This window comes from Gorilla gorilla, chromosome 1 (assembly GCF_029281585.2).
Source record: "Gorilla gorilla gorilla isolate KB3781 chromosome 1, NHGRI_mGorGor1-v2.1_pri, whole genome shotgun sequence".
Lineage (NCBI taxonomy): Eukaryota > Metazoa > Chordata > Mammalia > Primates > Hominidae > Gorilla > Gorilla gorilla.
The window spans coordinates 95,451,469-95,474,478 of NC_073224.2; the positions used below are offsets into that span (position 1 = coordinate 95,451,469).

General features: G+C 44.9%; 2 protein-coding genes across 8 annotated transcripts in view; one reads left to right on the forward strand and one right to left on the reverse strand.

The window, feature by feature from the left end:
• SDHC (succinate dehydrogenase complex subunit C) overlaps positions 1–7,192 on the reverse strand; it is a 48,432-nt gene extending 41,240 nt beyond the window's left edge. The window contains exon 1 of one of the 2 annotated variants that reach the window (XM_031012343.3): positions 6,978–7,192. In XM_031012343.3, coding sequence (XP_030868203.1) covers positions 6,978–6,997 — 20 coding nt within the window. In that variant the 5' untranslated portion in view covers positions 6,998–7,192. The remainder of the gene's footprint in view (positions 1–6,977) is intronic. The other variant, XM_031012344.3, reaches the window with a different exon arrangement.
• A 4,314-nt stretch (positions 7,193–11,506) lies between these two features.
• MPZ (myelin protein zero) overlaps positions 11,507–23,010 on the forward strand; it is a 29,266-nt gene continuing 17,762 nt past the window's right edge. For 5 of the 6 annotated variants that reach the window (XM_063693669.1, XM_055364293.2, XM_055364297.2 and 2 more), the window contains exons 1-5: positions 11,524–11,636; positions 14,034–14,200; positions 14,540–14,753; positions 14,996–15,131; positions 15,292–15,352. In XM_063693669.1, the coding sequence (XP_063549739.1) occupies positions 11,540–11,636; positions 14,034–14,200; positions 14,540–14,753; positions 14,996–15,131; positions 15,292–15,352 (675 nt within the window). In that variant the 5' untranslated portion in view covers positions 11,524–11,539. Of the gene's footprint in view, positions 11,637–14,033; positions 14,201–14,539; positions 14,754–14,995; positions 15,132–15,291; positions 15,353–15,482; positions 17,127–23,010 lie in introns of those variants that run through there. The other variant, XM_004027769.5, reaches the window with a different exon arrangement.

Consider the following 23,010-nt stretch of genomic DNA (forward strand, 5'->3'; position numbering starts at 1 on the left):
AACACTTCCTTCTTCAGCTCTTCCCTCTTTCCAGCTTTGAAGACAAGAGGTGAATACAGACATTGTATACCCAAGGCTCCCAGAAAGAAGTGGGAACAAATCTCTTTTAATCAATTGAATTGTGACTCTGAAGTTGCAGGGCACGCATTCCTCACACCAGGCTAGGCCCAGTCACTCAGCTACCCAGCAAGAGTTTGCAGATGTGGGTTGGAATCTATGGCGTGCCCTCTCTGTCTAGCGCTATTGTTTCCCAGACAAATATCAATGTAAACTTTCTACAAGGCCCTCACAGAAACTAGCTGCACAAATGCCATAACCTTATTTGAAATATGACAAAAGTAATTATCCTTCCCTTTCATGTGAAAACAGGAACTCTGTATTTTTAATTGACAAGCCAGAACTTACAATTTCTAGTTATTGTTGCCCCTTCTAAATGCATTAACATGTCTCCCCAAAATGTAATCATTGCTGAAATCATCTTTGAAACTCTTCTCTGGATTGGGGCAGCAATGGTAATGTAAAAATAACATTGGGAAGTAAAAAATCAAGACTGAAGTCTTAGAATAAGTTGTATAACTTGAGTGAGTCATTGAGCTTCAGCGTTTTCAGTTATAAAATGGGATTGATAATACCTACCTTATTGGTTGCTGAGGGGACTGCACAAGAAAACATACAGGAAAGCATTGTCTAAACTACAATACACCACATATATATGTAAGATATTATCACTGGTCTCCCCAAGGTCTTTAGAATTTGCATCACATTCTTTTTAAAACCCTCAGTGATGACAAAAATACTCATCCACTGAAAATAAATTTGATTTCCGGAAAAAAAAAGTTATTCAAAGCCAAGTCTATGTGATCAAACTGAATACCACTTTTAGTCCAAAACAAGATGTGACTATAATTTATCTTATTATAGTCATATATTATATGACTGTAATATAATGAGTTTCTAAACTTGATCTGATGGTATACCAAAAAGTTTCATAAATGTCTAGGTAACAGCAACAATAAAACAGATATATAACTTTGAATGACATGATGAATAATAATTTGTATACAGAAGTTCTGGTTAATGATTATTACCACCCAACTACCAAACTATAACCTAAGTCATCCTTGATTTCTTTTCTTTCACCACCCCCCCGCCCATAAGATGGCATCACCCAATCCTATCATTAACAGCTACGAAAATTCATTCCAATCCATTGCTATAGTCTATATCCTCTTCGTTTCTCACTAGGACTGTAACAAGAGCTCCTGAACTGATCTCCCTCGCACCAATCTCTTACATATCATTCAATAACACCAACACTAATTTACTGAAAAATAAATAAAATAACATGGTTTCATCATTCTCCTGCCTAAAAGTCTTTAACAATTTCCCACTGCTTACAGTATAAGATCCAAACCGTGGGCAAACAACGCACTTCACAACGTGGCCAACTCTCTGGATCTAACCTCCCACAAATTCCTTTCAATCCACTGTAATTCTGCCACACTGAACATTACATTATGTCCAGCTACAGCAAACCATCTTTTGACCACATGCCTTTGCTCATGCTGTTCTCTGAATAGAGCCTCCCTCAGAGCCTGTTAAACTCATCCTTCAAAACTCAATTCCTAAGGGCCGGCGTGGTAGCTCATGCCTGTAATCCCAGCACTATGGGAGGCCAAGGTGGGTGGGTCACTTGAGGTCAGGAGGTTGAGACAAGCCTGGCCGACATGGTGAAACCCCACCTCTAGTAAAAATACAAAAATTAGCCAGGCATACTGGCACACCCCTGTAATGCCAGCTACCCAGGTGGCTGAGGTAGGAGAATCACTTGAACCCAGGAGGCAGAGGTTGCAGTGAGCCAAGATCACACCACTGCACTCCACCCTGGGCGACAGAGCGAGACTCAGTCTCAAAAAAAAAAACCAAAACCAAAAAAAAAAACAACCAATTCCTGGATAGCAAGATCACTTCTTTAGCCTTACTTGCTATATCTGCCTTGCTCTCACACTTGTTCATATCTATCAATATTTCTTATGTGGTTTAATAATTAATCTATTTATCTCCCTGCTAGACTTTGAGCTCAAACTATCAAAATATTTTGGATCCATAGTACCATAGTACTTTATTTATTTATTTATTTATTTATTTATTTATTTATTTTAAGACAGAGTTTCGCTCCTATTGCCCAGGCTGGAGTGCAATGGCGCGATCTCAGCTCACAGCAACCTCCACTTCCCGAGTTGAAGCGATTCTCCTGCCTCAGCCTTCTGAGTAGCTGGGATTACAGGCATGTGCCTCCAAACCTAGCTAATTTTGTTTCTGTTTTTTGTTTGTTTTTGAAATGGAGTTTTGCTTTTGTCACCCAGGCTGGAGTGCAACAGCACGATCTTGGCTCACTGCAACCTCCGCCTCCCAGGTTCAAGTGATTCTCCTGCCTCGGCCTCCCAAGTAGCTGGGATTACCAGCACCCACAGGCACCCACAACCACGCCCAGCGAATTTTTGTATTTTTAGTAGAGACGAGGTTTCTCCATGTTGGTCAGGCTGGTCTTGAACTCCTGACCTCAGGTGATCCTCCCGCCTCGGCCTCCCTAAGTGCTGGCATTACAGGCATGAGCTACTGCACCTGGCCTTGGATCCATAGTACCTATAATAATGTCTGACACAAAGAAAAAGGTTAAAAAAATAAAAATAACAAAATAAAAAGGTTTGTGAATGAATATGCTTATTTTAAAAAGCAGTTTCATAAATTGAGAGTTAAACCTTAATATTTAGGGGCATTTCACATATGGCATTTAATACAATGAGTACTGGCCAGATAGTTAATGACTCTTGGTGACTTCGTGTTTAAGGAGCATGAACATTATTACATAGAAGCCTAGCTGTCCTTAGCTTAGTTCTCTAACTCCTTGGCCTTGGCAAGTCATTCCTTGACTGAGTGCCAATGGTTTGTGTTACTTGGCTGGTTGTTCATCTCTAGCTGGTCCCTGAACTGTTTAGAGAACATACAAAATAGAGAGCATATATTCAAAAGCCATGACAATACAATACTCTGATAACTAATAATTCTTAATTAGCCAAACATAAACATATTTATATGCGGGGGAGGGGGAAGGGGAAGAAGTTGGTCAGAGGATACAAAATGTCAGTTAGAAGGGAGGAATAAGTTCAAGAGATCTATTGTATAACACAGTACAATTTTTTTTTTTTTGAGATGGAGTCTTGCTCTGTTGCCCAGGCTGGAGTGCAGTGGCACGATCTCAGCTCACTGCAACCTCCGCCTCCCAGGTTCAAACGATTCTCCTGCCTTAGCCTCCCGAGTAGCTGGGACGACAGGCGCGCACCATCACACCCGGCTAATTTTTGTATTTTTAGTAGAGATGGGGTTTCATCATGTTGGCCAGGATGGTCTTGATCTCCTGACCTTGTGATCTGACAGCCTCGGCCTCCCAAAGTGCTGGGATTACAGGCATGAGCCACCATGCCTGGCCACAATTGTTATTATTATGTTATTATGTTGTTACATTGGCCCGGCGCGGTGGCTTATGCCTGGCTCGGTGGCTGATGCCTGGCTCAGGTGGATCACCTGAGGTCAGGAGCTCAAGACCAGCCTGATCAACATGGTGAAACCCCGTCTCTACTAAAAATACAAAATTAGCCTGGCATGGTGGCACGCGCCTGTAGTCCTAGCTACTTGGGAGGCTGAGCCAGGAGAATCGCTTGAACCCGGGAGGCAGAGGTTACAGTGAGCTGAGATCGCGCCACTGCACTCCAGCCTGGGCGACGGGGTGAGATTCTGTCTCAAAAACACACACACACACACACACACACACACACACACACACACACACACACACACAAAACCAAGGCATTGCATACTTGAAAATCACTAAGATTTCAAGTGTTCCCCCACAAAGATGTAATGCATATGTCAATAGCTCCACAATGTACACATATTTCAAAACATCGTGTTGTACACCATATATACAATTTTTATTTGCCAATTAAAATAAGTAAATAAAAAATTTTTTTAAGTTTAACCAAAAATAAAAATAAAGGACGAGCGTTGTGGCTCATGCCTGTAATCTCAGCACTTTGGGAGGCCGAGGCGGATGGATCATGAGGTCAGGAATTTAAGACCAGCCTGGCCAAGATGGTGAAACCCCGTCTCTACTAAAAACACAAAAATTAGCCAGGCGTGGTGGATTGGTGGCAGACCCCTGTAATCCCATCTACTCAGAAGGCTGAGGCAGGAGAAATGCTTGAACCCGGGCAGGGGCGGTTGCAGTGAGCCAAGATCATGCCACTGCACTCCAGCCTGGGTGACAGACCGAGACTCCGTCTCAAAAAAAAAAAAAAAAAAAAAAAGAAAAAGAAAAAGAACAAAAAAATAAGAGACCCCCAAAAAAAGAACAAAAAGAAAAGTTTAACCAATATTTCTCTTAAGTGGGCCCAAGTTATTGCCATTTGCAACACAAATGAGGAAACCAAAATCATGGAATCAATGACCTTGACTTGTCCAAAATAAATGTAGAACCAGAAATCAGCTCCTAGGATTTTTCAGAAGGTATTTTCCTTTGAGGTTAAATCAGCACATTATAAACAGTTCCAAATCCCTCTAGTGAAATAGAATTAGACTGGGAACTTCAATCAAGAAAAGAAAAATTTTTAATTCCTCATTTATCCTCCTAAAAAAAGCCCTTATGAGAAATGGAGGTGTCCTTTCCATGAGAGCTTCAGATTACCACTAATGAAAAATATACCTTTCTTGGCACTGAATCCTAGTGTGGACTGTGGGGAAAAGAAAGAGAGATCAGATTGTTAATGTGTCTGTATAGAAAGTAGACATAAGAGACTCCATTTTAATCTGTAACCCTACCTCCAACCTGTGCTCCCTTAGACATGTGCTGTGTCAACTCAGGGTTAAATGGATTAAGGGCGGTGCAAGATGTGCTTTGTTAAACAAATGCTTGAAGGCAGCATGCTCGTTAAGAGTCATCACCACTCCCTAATCTCAAGTACCCAGGGACACAAAACACTGCGGTAGGCCGCAAGGACCTCCGCCTAGGAAAGCCAGGTATTGTCCAAGGTTTCTCCCCATGTGATAGTCTGAAATATGGCCTCGTGGGAAGGGAAAGACCTGACCGTCCCCCAGCCCGACACCCGTAAAGGGTCTGTGCTGAAGAGGATTAGCAAAAGAGGAAGGAACGCCTCTTCGCAGTTGAGACAAGAGGAAGGCATCTGTCTCCTGATCATCCCTGGGCAATGGAATGTCTCGGTGTAAAACCCGATTGTATATTCCATCTACTGAGATAGGGGAAAACCACCTTAGGGCTGGAGATGGGACATGCGGGCAGCAATACTGCTCTTCAAGGCATTGAGATGTTTATGTGTATACGTATCTAAAGCACACCACTTAATTCTTTACCTTATGATGCAGAGACCTTTGTCCTTCTCTCCACTATTATCCTATGACCCTGCCACATCCCCCTCTCCAAGAAACACCCAATAATGATCAATAAATACTAAGGGAACTCAGAGGCCGGCGGGGATCCTCTGTATGCTGAGCGCCGGTTCCCTGGGCCCCCTTTTTTCTTTCTCTATACTTTGTGTGTGTCTCTTTCTTTTCCAAGTCTCTCGTTCCACCTAACGAGAAACACCCACAGGTGTGGAGGGGCGACCCATCCCTTCAGTGGACAGTGCTGCACAACTCAAAATGATACTGTATGGATACACTTAATGACTATAATGATCCTCAGCTTCTAAACACTAATTCCAAAACTCCTAAAATGAACTGTTTGGAACCAATATGATCACTTCAAACTAAATGTTAATTTTACCAAAAGCCCCTACCAAAATATATCAGAGAATTCAAAAGCACTCAATTATGGTCAAACCATCTGGAATAAAGAAGACAGCACTGGCAAGACAAGCCTTGGCATATCTTAGACAGAAGATACACATGGAGATGAAAAACAGGGAGAAAATGAAGGATTAAGATAACCCTGATTTCAACTCCAAGAGGAATCGTTTTGTCACAGAAAAACTAAACAAAGTCCCTCTATTTTTAAACTGGGTGACTGAAGTGGAAAGAGAAATGAGAACACATTTGGGGAAATCAGGGATTGAAATCTCAACAGCATTGAAGCTAACTTTCCATAACAAACAATTTCCAAAAATAAGGCTGGCACAAAACTATGCTGGGATTTGTACCAGGCGTGTCTAAAGGCGCTAGTCGCTGTGACTAGAGAGGCTGAGCAGAGAATGAGACCTAGATAGCGGAAAGTTCAGAATGAAAGAAAATCTAGGGTATTTCTCTGGACAACTAATTCACATTTTAGAGAAAAAACTGGGACACTCACTCTCCCTCCCAAGTAAAATGATTAACTAAAAATGAATTCCCCGGGTTGCTCTGGGGCAGCAGAGGTCCGCCCTGGGTGCTAATGCTAATCGCCACCCCAGTAGGGATCCAGGCCTTCTGCACCCTTTGCCAGCAGCCCGCTGGGAACCCAGACAGCGCCCACTCACGGTGGGAGCAGCTAGTGTCTGAAGGCATTCCAAGCAAAGGCAAAATACACCAAGATCTCTCTCTCCGAAGCTAAATGTCTAAATACGCTCCCGAAATCGTAGGACCCATGGGTGGCTGACCTTGAAGTTATTTTCTCAGAGCTCGGCTCTGGGTGCAGACCCGAGAGCAATTTGCGTTAGAAGTACTAGAAGAGGTGGGGAAAACAGAAGGGGCGAGAGCCGAGGGCCCCTCGATACGAAGTCAGTGACCCCGAAGCCCTACGGAGCGCACCGGAGCGGCTGGGGGGGACGGGAAAAGGGGTCTCTAGATCCCCGAGCGCTTGGCCTCCACACCCATGGGTCCTTTCCCTGCCCAGGCACAGGATAAACAGTTATCAGCAAAACGTAAGGGGCCAGTTCAGATCTCCGGAGGGCCGCGGACACCAACTCCCAGTCCCACACTAAAGTCACCTCAGCAACAGCGCAGCCATCTTGGGTTCCGGTCTGGACGGAAGTGACGCCAGGCGGCCCCGCCACCCGAGGGCGGAGGCGCGCCGGCTGGGGGGGGTCGGGGTTGGGGGGTGTCATGTGACGAGAGTCTCTTTAAAAGGCTCTGGAGCTTCTCCGCTCAGCTCTGGCCAGCTGGTTTGCTGGTTGTTTTCTGGTTTTTTAGTCTCCTCCTCCGCCTCCTGCAACTGACTTCTACCGGAATTTGCCAGTATTTCGGCAGAAACGCCGCTGGCTCAAAATCTGCTTCCACCTGCGTACATATCCATTTTGTATCGCACTCCCAAACAGCAAACGGCGGACTTGTTTAGATTCTTCCTTAAGGACTTCGCAGTCTGTTGCGTTCCCCCTGTCTCCCAGGTCGGCCTAAAAACGTCGTGGTTGGCCGGTTGAGACCCCGAAGAGAAAAGATACTTTGGGTTCCCTCCCTTTCTAATACGAAGCTTTAACCAGACAGATACATAAATTGTGACCTAAGTTGGGGAGTGTGTAGAGGGGCCTCGAGAAGACCTTGCGGACCACCATTCCCGAAAACGAGGAGCCTCATCTAACCACCTCGATTAGACCCCACAATTCCTGGGTTTGAGCTGCCACATGGACCAGGCGCCCACTAGCCGAGGACAATGCTCCCTTGTTCCTTGTTTCAGCGCTATGTGGGTGACACCCACAGCTAGAAGAACCCGGAGTGAGGGGAAGAACACGCTTTGATTTATATATGTATATATATATACAGTTTTAGGGAACCCAAGCACAGGAATCAACTGCCGAGCACTCAAGACTGAAGAAAGAAGAAGAGCAAATACAGTTTTAGGGAACCCAAGCACAGGGATCAACTGCCGAGCACTCAAGACTGAAGAAAGAAGAAGAGCAAATGATAAAGGAAGGGAACAGAGCACAAAAGTTCTTGACTCTTGTGGGGAGTAGGGTGGAGAGGAGTAAAAGGGACAGGCTAGAGCAACTCCTATTTCTACAAAAAAAAATACTCAATTATATTAATATTCAGATCTTATGTATATTTAGCATCCCTGCACTTCAGGATTTAAATAGCACAAATTCACTTATTTCTGCATCAGGTGAATACTACTACTTTGCATTTCTGTAATGCTTGACAAAGCACATTCGTACACTTTAGGATTGAAAGAGGCTCTCTAATCCAATCTACTATCTATGCAGGGATCTCCTCTGCAACACCCCTAACAGCTGATCTTCAAGACTCTACCCCCCCATATTCAATGATGGGTACCTCAAACAACAAGTTTTATTTAATGAACAACTTATTCGTTAGTTATTATATTTAAATACAGTTTTGTGCTATCGAAATTCCAGTCATTGACTTGGCTCTCTGGAGCTTCACGTTAACAAACCCAAGGAATGCCTTTTTCACTCAGATCTTTTTTGTTTTTTTTTTTTGTTTCTTTTTCTTTTTCTTTTATTTTGAGACGTAGTCTCACTCTGTCGCCCAGGTTGGAGTGCAGTGGCGCTATCTCAGCTCACTGCAGCCTCTGCCTCCCAGGTTCAAGCGATTCTCCTGCCTCAGCCTCCCCCCGAGTAGCTGGGATTACAGGCGTGCACCACCATGCCCGGCTAATTTTCTGTATTTTTAGTAGAGATGGAATTTCACCATGTTGGCTAGGCTGGTCTAGAGCTCCTGACCTCAAGTGATCCACCGGCCTCGGCCTCCCAAAGTGCTGGGATTATAGGTGCGAGCTACCACTCCCAGCCCACTCAGCTCTTTAAATATTAATAATTTCATTTAGCATGTAGTTATGGACTTTTTGTCAGTCCGTGAAAAGTTCTGTAGGGGGTTCAAAGATACAGATGTTTGTACTGTCCCCAAGAAGGTTATAGCCTTAGCAGGATCAATAAAGACATGCAACAAAGAAAGTAGCAACAACCCATTGAAGAGGGTGTAGATAAAAGGGGTGGTTAGATAAAGAGGAAATGATTGCTTACAGTTGGGAGGTGGAGTTAGGTGGAAATTTTGGAGGGGAGAGTTTTGGGTTTTTTTTTTTTTGTACTTTAAATTGCTGTTTTATAGAAATGTTGACTACAACATCCTGTAAACATTTGTCAATGATGATGGTTTTGCCTATGGACTTCATAAGCAATCCCATATTTAGAATTCCACAACGCAAATCTAATACTAATGACCAAACCCACCAGGGCTGTGGTCTAATGAGATGCCAGGAAGGTACCAGGACACTGTCCTTCACCTGGGCGAGCCTGCAGTGGTCTCATAGCAGGAATAACAATGACCACCCCACTTAAATTAACTTCTAGAGGTCAGGCACGGTGACTCACACCTGTAATCCCAGTACTTAGGGAAGCCAAGGCAGAAGGATCACTTGAGTATAGGAGTTCAAGACCAACCTGAGCAACATAGTGAGATCCTCATCTCTACAAAAAAATGAAAAATTAGCTGGGTATGATGGTGGCTGCCTGTGGCTCAGCTAATCTGGAGGCTGAAGTGGGAGGATCACTTGAGCCTGGGAGGTTGAGGCTGCAGTGAGCTATCATTGCACCACTGCACTACAGCCTGGGCCACAGAGCAAGACCTTATCTCTGAAAAAAAAAAAAAAAAAAATTTAAACTAGCCCAGCATGCTGGCATGCGCCTATAGTTCCCAGCTACTTGGAAAGCTGAGGTAGGACAATTGCTTGAGCCTCAGAGGTCAAGGCTGCAGTGAGCCATGATCATGCCACTGCATTCCAGCCTGGGCAACAGACCGAGACTGCCTCAACAAACAAAAAAACCTCAGCTCTGGTTATGTAGACATCCCCATTGCTAACTCCACCCCAACACCTTCAGGTTCTCATGATGTACCAAATTGAATTCACCTTCTTTCACCTGTCATTTAAGGCCTTTCACAAACTGGTTTCAACTTTCCTGTCCAGTCTCATTTCTGACTATGCCACTTCAAGTTTCCCCAAATCAAGTCAAAGTGGATGGCACAAGATCGGCCCTGAATATATCCAACACTTCAGAAACCTACATCTCATATACATACACACACACACACACACACACACACACACACACACACACACACACACATTCTCTCTCTCTCTCTGTCTCACCTCTTTGTCCTTGCTTTTGCTGTTCTATCTTCTGGTAACCCTCCCTATCTCCCTTCCCAAAATGACAGTCATCCTTCAAGGCTGATTCATATCCAACATTGCCTCCTAGACACAACTATTCTTCCCTCTGAACTATTTATTTGTTTCATTATTTATTTATTTATTTATTTTTGAGACAGAGTTTCATTCTGTAGCCCAGGGTGGAAAGCAGTGGTGCAATCATAGCTCGCTGCAGCCTTGATTTCCCAGGTTCAAGCGATCTTCCTGCCTCAGCCTCCCAAGTAGCTGGGACTACAAGCATGTGACAACATGCCCAGCTGATTTTTAAAAAAAATTTGGTAGAGGCGAGGTCTTGCTATGTTGCCTAGACAGGTCTCAAACTCCTAAACTCAAGCAATCCTCCTGCATAAGCCTACCAAAGTGCTGAGATTACAGGTGTCAGCCACTATGCCTGACATAAACTTCATTTATTAAAGTTTATTTTGTCTTTAATCTCTCATATAACTTACTCAGTCTTCCTGATGTTGCAGCTGTGTATGCCCCTCTTTTGTACTCCCAGCGTTTTGTTCATTACTAAAGGAAGTATCATGGCTTATTATACTTGATTGTTGATGGGTTTGTCCTCTGATCCTCCCATCTCCACCTCCCCAAACCAAATTTTCAACTCCTTGCGGGAAGGACTTAATTTTTATTCCTCTCTCTATTACCTGCATTCTCATACTTTACATATTGCTGGCACTTAATACAATTTTGTAGCCTTGAAATAAATTGAAATGGACTTAAACAGCAGCATGAAGCATTGAAGGACTTCTTGACAAACGGAAAGGTCAGGGGCTTCTTGCCTGGAAATAGTCCAGTGGAGAAAAACTTCTGTCTGGGAAGAATCGCACAGGATGAAGGGAGGTGCGGGGAAAAAACTCCCATAGGACTTGGTCATCTCAAGAAGTCTGTAATGCAGCCCACATTAGTGGAGATAACAAGGGATATCCTATTTTCAGAGTTCTCTGGGGGAAACTTCCCTCTAGTTCCTAGGGCTGTGAGGCAGCCTCTCTCAGGCAAGGAGGCTGAGGAGGAATCCCTTTTTATGGCCTTTAAATTGAGGTTCCGTATCTATCCCTCAGATTAGTGTGTCTGTGTCCCTGTTTTTGTCCCTCTCCCTCACCACCCCCCCTCAACATTCCAGCCTGGGGCAGGGGGAGGCCAGTGGACACAAAGCCCTCTGTGTATGGGGTGGTATGTGTCCCCCCCACCCCTCCACCCAGACTATACAATGCCCCTTCTGCTCCCTGCACTCTGCCCCCCTCCCCACCACCTCTCAACTGCACATGCCAGGCTGCAATTGGTTACTGGCTGAGGACAGCCCCCTCATGCTGGGGCCCTAGGGGATTTTAAGCAGGTTCCAGGAACCCCCCGTTCAGTTCCTGGTCCCCCACTTTCTCAACCCCACAGATGCTCCGGGCCCCTGCCCCTGCCCCAGCTATGGCTCCTGGGGCTCCCTCATCCAGCCCCAGCCCTATCCTGGCTGTGCTGCTCTTCTCTTCTTTGGGTAAGTGGAGCCACCCTACTCTGGGAGTCTTGGGACTCAGGTGTCTCTCAGCAATCCCCACAGCCTTTGCTGCACTCCCCACTGCAACCAAAGAAAGAAAAAGCAGGAGCAGGAAGGTGACATTATATTCAGAAAGAAAAAATATGCGGCTGGGCATGGTGGCTCATGCCTGTAATCCCAGCACTTTGGGAGGCCAAGGTGGGATAATTATTTGAGCCCCAGGAGTTGGAGACCAGCCTGGACAACATAACCAGACTCCATCTGTAAAATTAAAAAAAAAAAAAAATATATATATATATATATATATGAAAAGAAAAAAATATGCATTTAGAGGGAGGAAGTAGAGGTTTTATTTTAAAAGAAAGGGTTAAAGAGAGTGTAGCAAGCTTCCCTGAGTGGTGGGCATGGCTGGACCCAGGTTGGAAATAGTAGCATGCCCCCAGAGCCATGCTAACAGCCTGGTGGGAAGCAGTGTTAGATTGCATAAAGAAATAGGCTCAAACACCTGGGTTTGGTTCCCACTTGTCCCCTAGTAGTGCAGGAGGTGCCTTAACCTTAGTTTCCCAGAAGGAAAAAGAGAGTGCGATCTAAGTAAGGAGCCCAGGTTTGTGGTCTCAGCTCCTCAGATTTTTTGTCTCTCTATGGCTCCTCACCTGTTGTGTGGGTGAATGGAGTGAGGTTCTATGAGATTCTGGGATCTTATCCCTCTAAAGCTGTCTTCCTTCACAAGCTGACCAGCCCTTTCCTTGCCCCCTGGCAGATGTTGGGTGAGTAGGAGGTCAAAGCAGGATTATTGGAATGGCCCCTTCCCTTCTCTGAACTGCCCTGAATCCTAGTGCAATGAGTGAGCCATAGGCAAGTGGGGGTGGTGGGGAGGACATCAAGGGAAAGGGGGCTGGCCAGAATGCCCAGGGTTCTCTGCTGTCAGCTGCTTGAGCCCTAGACTCTTCTGGGTTGTACTGGGCTATTTGGGGGTACCCTGAGAAAATGTTAAAGATAGAGAGTTGGAGAAGGGCATAGTGAGGGAAATAGGGGGAAGGAATCTTGATGTATAAGGAAGAGGGAGAGTTCTGTCTCAACACTTGTTCCACTCATAGAACCATTGAGCACAGCTGAGAAGGGCAATGGTTGATATTGTAACAGGAGGAATAGAAGTTAGAGCCAGTGAATTATCTCCCTTGTTACACAAGGGGGATTCCCAAGAAGGTTCAAGTACATGGTATTGCATGCTGAGGTGAGAGATTCAGGACAGTTGGGGTGGGAGTAGGGGTGGCATGATCCCCCCAGCGTTGGTCAGACAATGGAACTTTGTTTGGTTGCCACCTCCCCCTCCTGTAGAACAAAAAGGTCTACAGTTGCCCCTCCCTGGGGCAAGCCCACACACATAGTCTCTCTGGAATGACCTTCCTTGTGTGGGTAAGTCTTGGGGATGGCACTGGGCCACAATGGCCAAGAGGAAGGTGAGGACAGTTGAACCATAGAGGGCTCACATGTAGGGTCATCTGAGCTGTAGGCTTGGGGTCTTGCTCTGCACCCAGCTGAGAGGGGTATGAGGCCCTTCCCTTCCTGACTCTCCAGTCAAGAGCAAGCTGTATGGCAACCAGGGATTCAGCAATGAGGACAGTTGTGCCAGGGAAGAAGACTTATATTTTCTAGTTATCTTCATTTTTTTCTGCAAGAAATTTGAGTTTGCTGTATTGTGAAATCCAATGCAGCTGTTAAAATAAGATTGATATCTATGAATCAACAGGGAAAGCTCCTCCAGATACGTAAGTTCTTAAGCAAAAAAACACTAGAATACAATGCAATATGTATGTGGGAAAAAAAACTCCACAAAACTATTTGTTGTAAGTATGTGTATATCTTGAGTTTATTGAGTTTATACTGAGTTTGATTCATATTAAATGGATAACTTGTTACATCTTGGAAGGGAATACAGGAAAGGAATTTGTTGGGCTAAGTGTCAAAGGAGACTTTTGTTTTATTTCTATTGCTTGAATAGTTTATAAGAAGAGTACAATATGTATTACCTGTATAATTTATAACAAATTTTAAAAATTTAGAACACTTCATCTAAAGGATAGCTTAAAAGTTAAGATACTGACCCAAAGGAGAAGTGACACTTAAAGACAGAACCCAATCTCTGGAAGTCCTCAAGAGAATTCTGTTACTACTGATTTCGTCTTCTCTACAGACATGCTGAAGAGCTTGACAGACACAGCATTTATGCTCATCTGTTCAGTTAGTCCCCAGAGACTTGGGGCTCAGAATTTGTTGTTTCTTTTCCAAATTGGCCTCTGACCTGTGACTCAGCACTTGATTTCCTACTGATCTCACTTCCTCTGTATCCCTTACTGGGCCCATAGGTGCATCTGATTCCCCACTTTGTGCTTGCAGTGCTGTCCCCGGCCCAGGCCATCGTGGTTTACACCGACAGGGAGGTCCATGGTGCTGTGGGCTCCCGGGTGACCCTGCACTGCTCCTTCTGGTCCAGTGAGTGGGTCTCAGATGACATCTCCTTCACCTGGCGCTACCAGCCTGAAGGGGGCAGAGATGCCATTTCGGTGAGTGCCTGGGGGAATCCTGGGGTTGGATAACAGAAAGTGCTTCAAAGAACAACAAAAAAGATAACTTGGGCTAAGGAGGGGGAAATCCTTTTTGAGCCATAACCCCAACTTTGGCAAGGTAAATGACAGTCTTTGTCACCCTGACTACATTGTCCTCCCTTCTCCAGCACTACCCTTTCCAGCCCAAGATCCCTTACCCTGAGGCTGGAGCGAAGCTTTTTTTTTTTTTTTTTTTTTTTTTTTGCTTTTTTCTTTCTGTAACAAATTATGGAGCTAAGCTTTGACAGCTGTGTTCTCATTAGGGTCCTCTCACATGCTTCCCCTCATTCCTCATAGATCTTCCACTATGCCAAGGGACAACCCTACATTGACGAGGTGGGGACCTTCAAAGAGCGCATCCAGTGGGTAGGGGACCCTCGCTGGAAGGATGGCTCCATTGTCATACACAACCTAGACTACAGTGACAATGGCACATTCACTTGTGACGTCAAAAACCCTCCAGACATAGTGGGCAAGACCTCTCAGGTCACGCTGTATGTCTTTGAAAAAGGTGTGAGAAGGGATGGGGACAAGGGTATGGGAAGCAGTTTGGGAGGGGATCAGGGAGGACTGACAGGTTGGGGGAAGAGGCAAAAAGCCCGGCCTAAGGACCTTTATTCAGGCTCTGGGAGCTGGGCAGAAGGCAGTTTTGGCTGGGAGTCCTACATCCTCAATGCAGGGCATAGACGCGGACTAGGAACCACAGATACAGGACCCTGCTCATTCTCCCACTTCTTTTCCCACCCCTCCTAGTGCCAACTAGGTACGGGGTGGTTCTGGGAGCTGTGATCGGGGGTGTCCTCGGGGTGGTGCTGTTGCTGCTGCTGCTTTTCTACGTGGTTCGGTACTGCTGGCTACGCAGGCAGGCGGCCCTGCAGAGGAGGCTCAGGTAAGGGGCGGAGCCTAGCTCCCCTCCCCCTCTCCCCACTATCCCCCATGTGGGCGGAGACTACCCCAGTGGGTGGGAGGGCCAAGGGGAAGAGGAAGCTGTGTCCGCGGTGCAAGGGGTTCCGGCGAGGCCGAACGTACAGCAGTCTCTCTTCTTGCAGTGCCATGGAGAAGGGGAAATTGCACAAGCCAGGAAAGGACGCGTCGAAGCGCGGGCGGCAGGTTAGCGGGACTTGGGGCCTGGACAAGATGGGAAGGAGAACCCTGGGAGCCGCCGGGCAGCAGTGAGGGGTGGGATGGGAACAGTCAAGCCCCAGTCGCTCGGTGACTGATGTGTGCGCCCCTCCCCCAGACGCCAGTGCTGTATGCAATGCTGGACCACAGCAGAAGCACCAAAGCTGTCAGTGAGAAGAAGGCCAAGGGGCTGGGGGAGTCTCGCAAGGATAAGAAATAGCGGTTAGCGGGCCGGGCGGGGGATCGGGGGTTAGGGGTGGAGTCCGCCAAAGGCCCAAAGGTGATGGTCATCGAGATGGAGCTACGAAAGGATGAGCAGAGCTCGGAGCTCCGGCCTGCTGTCAAGTCCCCCAGCAGAACCAGCCTCAAAAACGCCCTCAAGAACATGATGGGCCTGAACTCGGACAAGTGATCGCCACCCCCCAACCCCAGGCCCTGCCAGAGCAGGGGGACCTAGGCTCCTCTTACCCCCGTCTAGGTGCTTTCCCTCTTTGCTCCCCCGCCCTGCCCTGCCCTCACCTCCCTTTGAGATGTAAGTTTCATTCCAGAATTCATTCCCCAGGCAATTGTATTCTCCCCCACCTTCACCCCTGGCTTTCTGGGAGGCCAGGAGCTAATCCTACCCCTCACCTGCCCCGGGGGCTGTGTGTTTGGTGCCTGTCCATCTGAGCACTGAGAAGAAAGGGACTTTGATACCCTCTGCCTCAAGTCCAGGCCACCTGGCATTCCCATCTCCTGCATCCCCCAGCCTGTCCCCCTGGCTGTTTCCTCTCCCGTCCCTCCCTCCCCTCTACCAGGTGGCCCAGCTCCATACTCTGTCCCCCCAGCTAATACCCAGAGCACCCAGATCAGACTCTCCTTCAGGGTTTATTTAGGTTATTATTTTTTATTTTTTAATCCATTCTTTGTTTGTTTACCTGTGCTCATCCTCTGCCCTTACACCCATGACTGAGGACCAATGACGTCATGTGGCTTTTGCAATTCACGCCCCCCTTAAGTCCTTAATGAAGAGCCAGCCCAAGCAGAGGGGCCCCTGATCCTCACACTTCGGTATAGCATTGGTTCCCCCTGACCACTTTGGAGCACTGTTCTGGGACTCCAGGTCTTGAGGAGAGAGACAGAGAGAGAGAGAGAGAGAATGGATCCTCATAGGTCAGGGAGTGGGGGAGGGGGCAAATGAACCTTAAGAAATGGTTTTTAAACAACCAAACAAAAAGCAGGAAAAACAAATGGGAAATGGGGGGACGGGGGGGGAGGAGGAAGAGGCTGCACTGCAGCCACAGGGGATTCTTAGGATTTTTCTACATTCTGTATATTTCTTCTCAAACCTCCAAATGTCCTTAAATGTTTAATAAACACTGACATTTCCAGAAGCTGCTGCATTGTCTAGAATTTCCCAGTCCTCCTGGGAATAATTCGTGCCCCTTATCCCATCCCCAACCTTCCATACTTGGCTTCAGTTGTTTAGTTTGTTTTTTTGGGGGGTGGGCTTATATAGTATACTAGAAAGAACTCTGAAATAGCCTCACAAGACACATTCATACCTTCAGCAAATAATCAGTGAGATTATACTACGTTGTAAACTCTGTCAGTCTCTGCTTTTACATGAGTTAAAACGCAGAATCTGTCTTCACCAAGATCTGAATTTTAAAACATCCCAGCCACTCTCTAGCTGTGTGATCCCCAGGACAGTTACCTGACTTTGGTAAGCTTGTTTATGTACTTGTAAACAACTGAGATAATGATATCTGCCCTGCTTAATTCCTAGGGATTTTATAATAATCAAATGAGATCCTGTGTATGGAAAACTTTGTAAACTGTAAGTTGATATACAACTAAATATTAAGGTGTTCAATATTTGTTTCTAGTGCTTGCCTAAGGTAGTACACTTTACAAATTAGCACAAATCCCATTCACCTCTCTAAACAATCACTGCTTTGTTTTGTTGGTACATGATTTTACTTCTGTTTACCTATTAATAGGTATACTATTAATACCTCATTAGCTAGTTTGTTGGTATGTTGATTTAGGTATACCATTAATATCCTGGTATCCTGAACTGATTGTGGAAAAACATATACGTATCATTGTCCCCTGGGGATTACTGATGGCACAGAAAAACCCAAAGTGCCCACAAGTAATTTCTTACCCTTGTTAAGAAGCTAAAGATATGATTAACACCAGCTTTACCAAAACCCAGAGTGCTTCCATTTGTTTGAGGGGTGTCTTCAATGTCTTTAAAAAAAATCAATCTGCCTTCATTTAAATATAAAAGCTAATAGAGTATATATAGCCTTTTGTTGGGGGGAAGTGGGAGAGGAAACTTAGTCACAACCCAGTAATAAAGTTGGGAATATCTTAAGCCCAAGATTCCTTATTAGTTAAGATGCTAAACTGTCCATTATTCATTAGATAGTTGCAGCTGGGTTCCCTGCTTAAACTTCCCAGACTGTCAGGAGAGTCAAATGAGGTTGGATGTGGTGGCTCATGCCTGTAATGCCAGCACTTTGGGAGGCCGAGGTGGGCAGATCACTTCAGGCCAGGAGGTTGAGGCCAGCCTGACCAACATGGCTAAACACGGTCTCCACTAAAAATACAAAAATTAGCCCAGCATGGTGGTGAACGCCTTCTAACCCTGGCTCCTTGGGCAGCTGGGGCACAAGAATTGCTTGAACCGGGGAGGCGGAGGTTGCAGTAAGCTGAGTCATGCCGCTGCACTCCAGCCTGGGCAACACAGCGAGACTATGTCTCATAAAAAAAAAAAAAAAAAAAAAAGAGAGAGTCAAATGAAATATTATGCTACCTATGAGATAGAGTATAGCTCAAAGCTTCTCATTTAATTACACTTTTGTTCTAAAATTTATCAGCCACCTGCATTTTGCTAGCTCAGTTTATCCAATTATTTTAATATTTCTTATTCCATGAAGAATCCTGGTACCCTGGGACAACATTTTGCAACCTTTGCATTAGGCATTTTCACAGGCATTGCACACTTAATGTGGGTTTTTCCAGGACTGTGCCCATTTTCCACAATCCCCAACAAAGTAAGCCACATCCCCCCTTTCTTTCCTCTGCAGTAAAGCATTAAATAAAGTCAGAATAATGATTCAGATAAAGGGAAATGACATTGTTATATGGGAAACTTTGAATCCCATCTAATTATTACTTTGAAATAAATCATTCACAATCCTCAGTGCATTGTTAATAATAGCAATAATTTTGCCCAGGCATGTGAGCACTTTGAGAATAATTTAAAGCCTTTTTCAGTGTTAACCATAAAGAAAAAGATTATAACCCAATTTATGAATACGCATACAAAAAGTCTAAATAAAATATTTGCAAAAGAGAATTCCACAATGAGTTAATAAAATAATAAATTATGACCATGAAGAATATACTCTGAGAATGAAAGAATAGTTCAGTATCAGGAAATTTACTAACAGGATGTGTTATATCATCGGGGAAAAAATGTAATTCTATCAAGAGGAGATGTAAAAAAAAAAAGCAATTGTTTTTTAGTAGCTATTCCTACAAAACATTCTAAGTAAAATAGTAATAGAAATAACCATAATGGACACTATTTTTCAAAAATCATTTAAAAAGCATATTAAATATGAAATACTGCAGCCATTGTCATTAAAACAAAAAAGACAGTACATACATTATCGCTAATAATATTCAGTATTATATTTGAAGAATTTAGCTAGTGTAATAAACCAAAAACAAGGAACAATCTGTATACATAGATGAGAAACTTATCTTTATTTGCAGATAATACAATTGTGTTTCTAGGAAATCCATAAGATGCAACTAGACATGTATTGAACTAAGAAGTCAATCTGGTAGTGTGATTATAAAATAAATTAATTTCAGTCTATAACTAGAAATCTAGCTAGAAATGAAAATAATAGGGAAGCCCACTGATGACAGTAAAAAGAACAGAAACAAAAATTAACAAGAAAGGTACATAACCTGTATGAAAAAAATTATAAGATTTATTAAGTAACAATATGTGAGAGTTGTCAGAATCAAGACGGAGACACTCGTGTTAAAAAAGAAAAACAGGGCCAAGCACAGTGGCTCACGCCTGTAATCCCAGCACTTTGGGAGCTGAGGTGGGTGGATCACTTGAGGTCAGGAGTTCAAGACCAGCCTGGCCAACATGGTGAAACTCCATTCTACTAAAAATACAAAACATTAGCCAGGCATAGTGGTGCTTGCCTGTAATCCCAGCTGCTCAGGGGGCTGAAGCAGGGGAATCGCTTGAACCTGGGAGGTGGAGGCTGCAGTAAGCTGAGGTCATGCCACTGCACTCTAGCCTGGGCAACAGAGCGAGACTCCGTCTCAAAAAAAAAAAAAACCCAAAAACAAACAAAAAAACAAAAACAAAACAAAAGAAAACCCTGACAAACAGAGCCAGGGAGGGCTATGAAGAAACAGGTTCTCATGCATAAACACTTGATAACAAAAGCTATGACAAAAGAATGCAAAATGGGGACTCGGGAAAGGGTGGGTGGGGGTGGTGAGGGATAAAAAAACTACAAATTAGGTTCAGTGTATACTGCTAAGGTGATGGGTGTACCAAAATCTCGCAAATCACCACTAAAGAACTTACTCATGTAACCAAACACCACCTGTACCCCAAAAACCTATAGAAATAATTTTTTTTTTTTTTGAGATTGAGTTTTGGTCTTATTGCCCAGGCTGAAGTGTGATGACGTGATCTCAGCTCACTGCAACCTCTGCCTCCCGAGTTCAAGCAATTCTCCTGCCTTAGCCCTCCGAGGATCTGGCATTACAGGCGCCCACTATGCCTAGCTAATTTTTGTATTTTTAGTAGAGACGGCGTTTCACTATGTTGGCCAGGCTAGTCTCGAACCCTTAGCCTCAGGTGATCCATCTGCCTTGGCCTCCCAAAGTGCTGGGATTACAGGCGTGAGCCACCGCGCCCGGCCATAAATAAATTTTTTTTTTAATTCTATGAGAAATAAACATTAAACGTTTTTGAAATATTCCCTTCCCCCTCGTTAAATTATTAAATTAAATGATAAATCTATTTGGATTAGGCTATAATCAAATGGCTTTCTGATCTCCTTGCAAATGAATTTTGCCTACTGTATTGCAGCCAAATTTATTCTTTATCTTTGCATGTTCTCACTTATAAGTGAGAGCTAAGCATCGGGTATATATGGACATAACAATGGGAACAATAGACACTGGGGCCTATTTGAGGGGAAAGAAAGAGGAGGGACGGGCTGAAAAAGTACTCATTGGGTGCTATGCTCACTACCTAGTGACGGCATAATTTGTACCCCAAACCTCAGCATCACACAGTATACCAATGTAACAAACCTGTCCATGTACCCCCTAAATCTAAAATAAAAGTTGAAATTAAACAAACAAACAAAAAAATGCGAAAACTGCAACCTTGCACAAATGCCGTTCACGACCTTACACAAAAATTACATCTACAAGGACATCTGCCCAACAACTGTCTGTCAAACCTCCAACTGGCATTGTCTTTATTGATTATTGTAGCAAAGGATAATTATTAATATTTCAAAACAATTATGTGAGCCTCCTCATTTTGCCTTTAAAAACCTTTGTCAGCTGGGCACATTGGCTCTCACCTGTAATCCCAGCACTTTGGGAGGCCAAGGCAGGCGGATTGCTTGAGTCCAGGAGTTCGAGACCAGCCTGGGCAACATGGTGAAACTGCCATCTCTACAAAAAATACAAAAATTAGCCAGTCGTGGCTGGGCGCGGTGGCTTACCCCTGTAATCCCAGCACTTTGGGAGGCCAAGGCGGGCGGATCACAAGGTCAGGAGATTGAGACCATCCTGGCTAACACGGTGAAACCCTGTCTCTACTAAAAAATACAAAAAGAATTAGCCGGGCGTGGTGGCGGGCGTCTGTAGTCCCAGCTACTTGGGAGGCTGAGGCAGGAGACTGGCGTGAACCCGGGAGGTGGAGCTTGCAGTGAGCCAAAATCGTACCACTGTACTCCAGCCTGGGCGACACAGTGAGAGTCCATCTCAAAAAAAAAAAAAAAAAAAAAAAATTAGCCAGTCATGATGGTGCGTGCCTGTAGTCCCAACTACTCCGGAAGCTGAGGCGGGAGGCTCGCTTGAGCCCAGGAGGTGGAGGTTGCAGCGAGCCAAAATCGCATCACTGTACTTCAGCCGGGGTGATAGAGCAAGATCCTGTCTCAAAAAAAAAGCATTTCAGTTCAGTGGTAAATGAATTGATTATTTAATAAAATATATTGGCATTGGCACACTTGACTTATACGCCTGGAAGAAAACAAAGTAAAAAGTTTTTTCCCTCACATCCTATACAAAAATAAAATAAAAATTTTAAAAAGACAAATATTAGAAGGAAATAAAAATATTTGTTTAATCTCCAAATGGGGAAGGTCTTTAGGCAAGACAGGAAATCCGGAAATCATAAAAGAAAGTGATAAAAAGTTCAATCTCCCGGGGCTGTGGGCCCTGAAGATGTGGCGCTGTGTAGCAGCCGCCGCCTCGTAAGGCCTAGGCGCTGTGGCCTGGGCCCTGTGCCCTCCTAGAGGAGCAGGCAGCTCCCCCAGACTTGAGGTGGGGTCTCTGCCAGCTCCAGCACCACCCTTGCCCCGAGTCTTTTAACCTGAGTGTTAGCATTTTAAAGAGACCCTGCAGGAGTTCTGGCCTCTGACTAACTGCCTCCACCCCAGCAGAGACCTGGGCGAGACTGTAACTAGTGATGTTTGTACAACCAAAGACTATTTTGTGGTTTAAGGAGAATAAAGTTGACTACATTAAAAAAAAAAAAAAGAAATTCAATCTCTCTCTTTTTTTTTTGAGATGGCGTCTCGCTGTGTCACCCAGGCTGGAGTGCAGTGGCACAATCTTGGCTCACTGCAACCTTCACCTCCTGGGTTCAAGTGATTCTCCTGCCTCAGCCTCCCGTGTTGCTGGGATTACAGGTGTCCATCACCATGCCCGGCTAATTTTTGTATTTTTAGTACAGATGGGGTTTCGTCATGGTGGGCAGGCTGGTCTCAGACTCGTGACCTCAAGTGATCCTCCCACCTCGGCCTCCCAAAATGCTGGGATTACAGGCATGAGCCACCACACCCAACCTAGTTCAACCTCTTTAATGGCAAAATACATTATAAACAAAGACAAAAGACAACTGGTGATGATGGATAAAACACAAGACATATGAAATGTCTTTCTACACATTTTTTTTTTTCTGGGTGGGGGCGGATGGAGTCTCGCTCTGTCGCCAGGCTGGAGTGCCGTGGCGAGATCTCGGCTCACTGCAACCTCCACCTCCCAGGTTCAAGCGATTCTCCTGCCTCAGCCTCCTGAGTAGCTGGGATTACAGGCGCGCGCCACCACGCCCAGCTAATTTTTTTGTATTTTTAGTAGAGACAGGGTTTAACCATGTTGGCCAGGATGGTCTCGATCTCTTGACCTCATGATCCACCAGCCTCGGCCTCCCAAAGTGCTGGGATTACAGGCGTAAGCCACTGCACCCGGCCTCTATACATTTCTTAATATCTCTGAAATTCCTACCTCCAGATACTGCCCCGTTTCTCCGCTTCCCTGTATAGCAAAACTCCTTGAACAAGTCTAGGATACTATATTTAATACCTCCCATT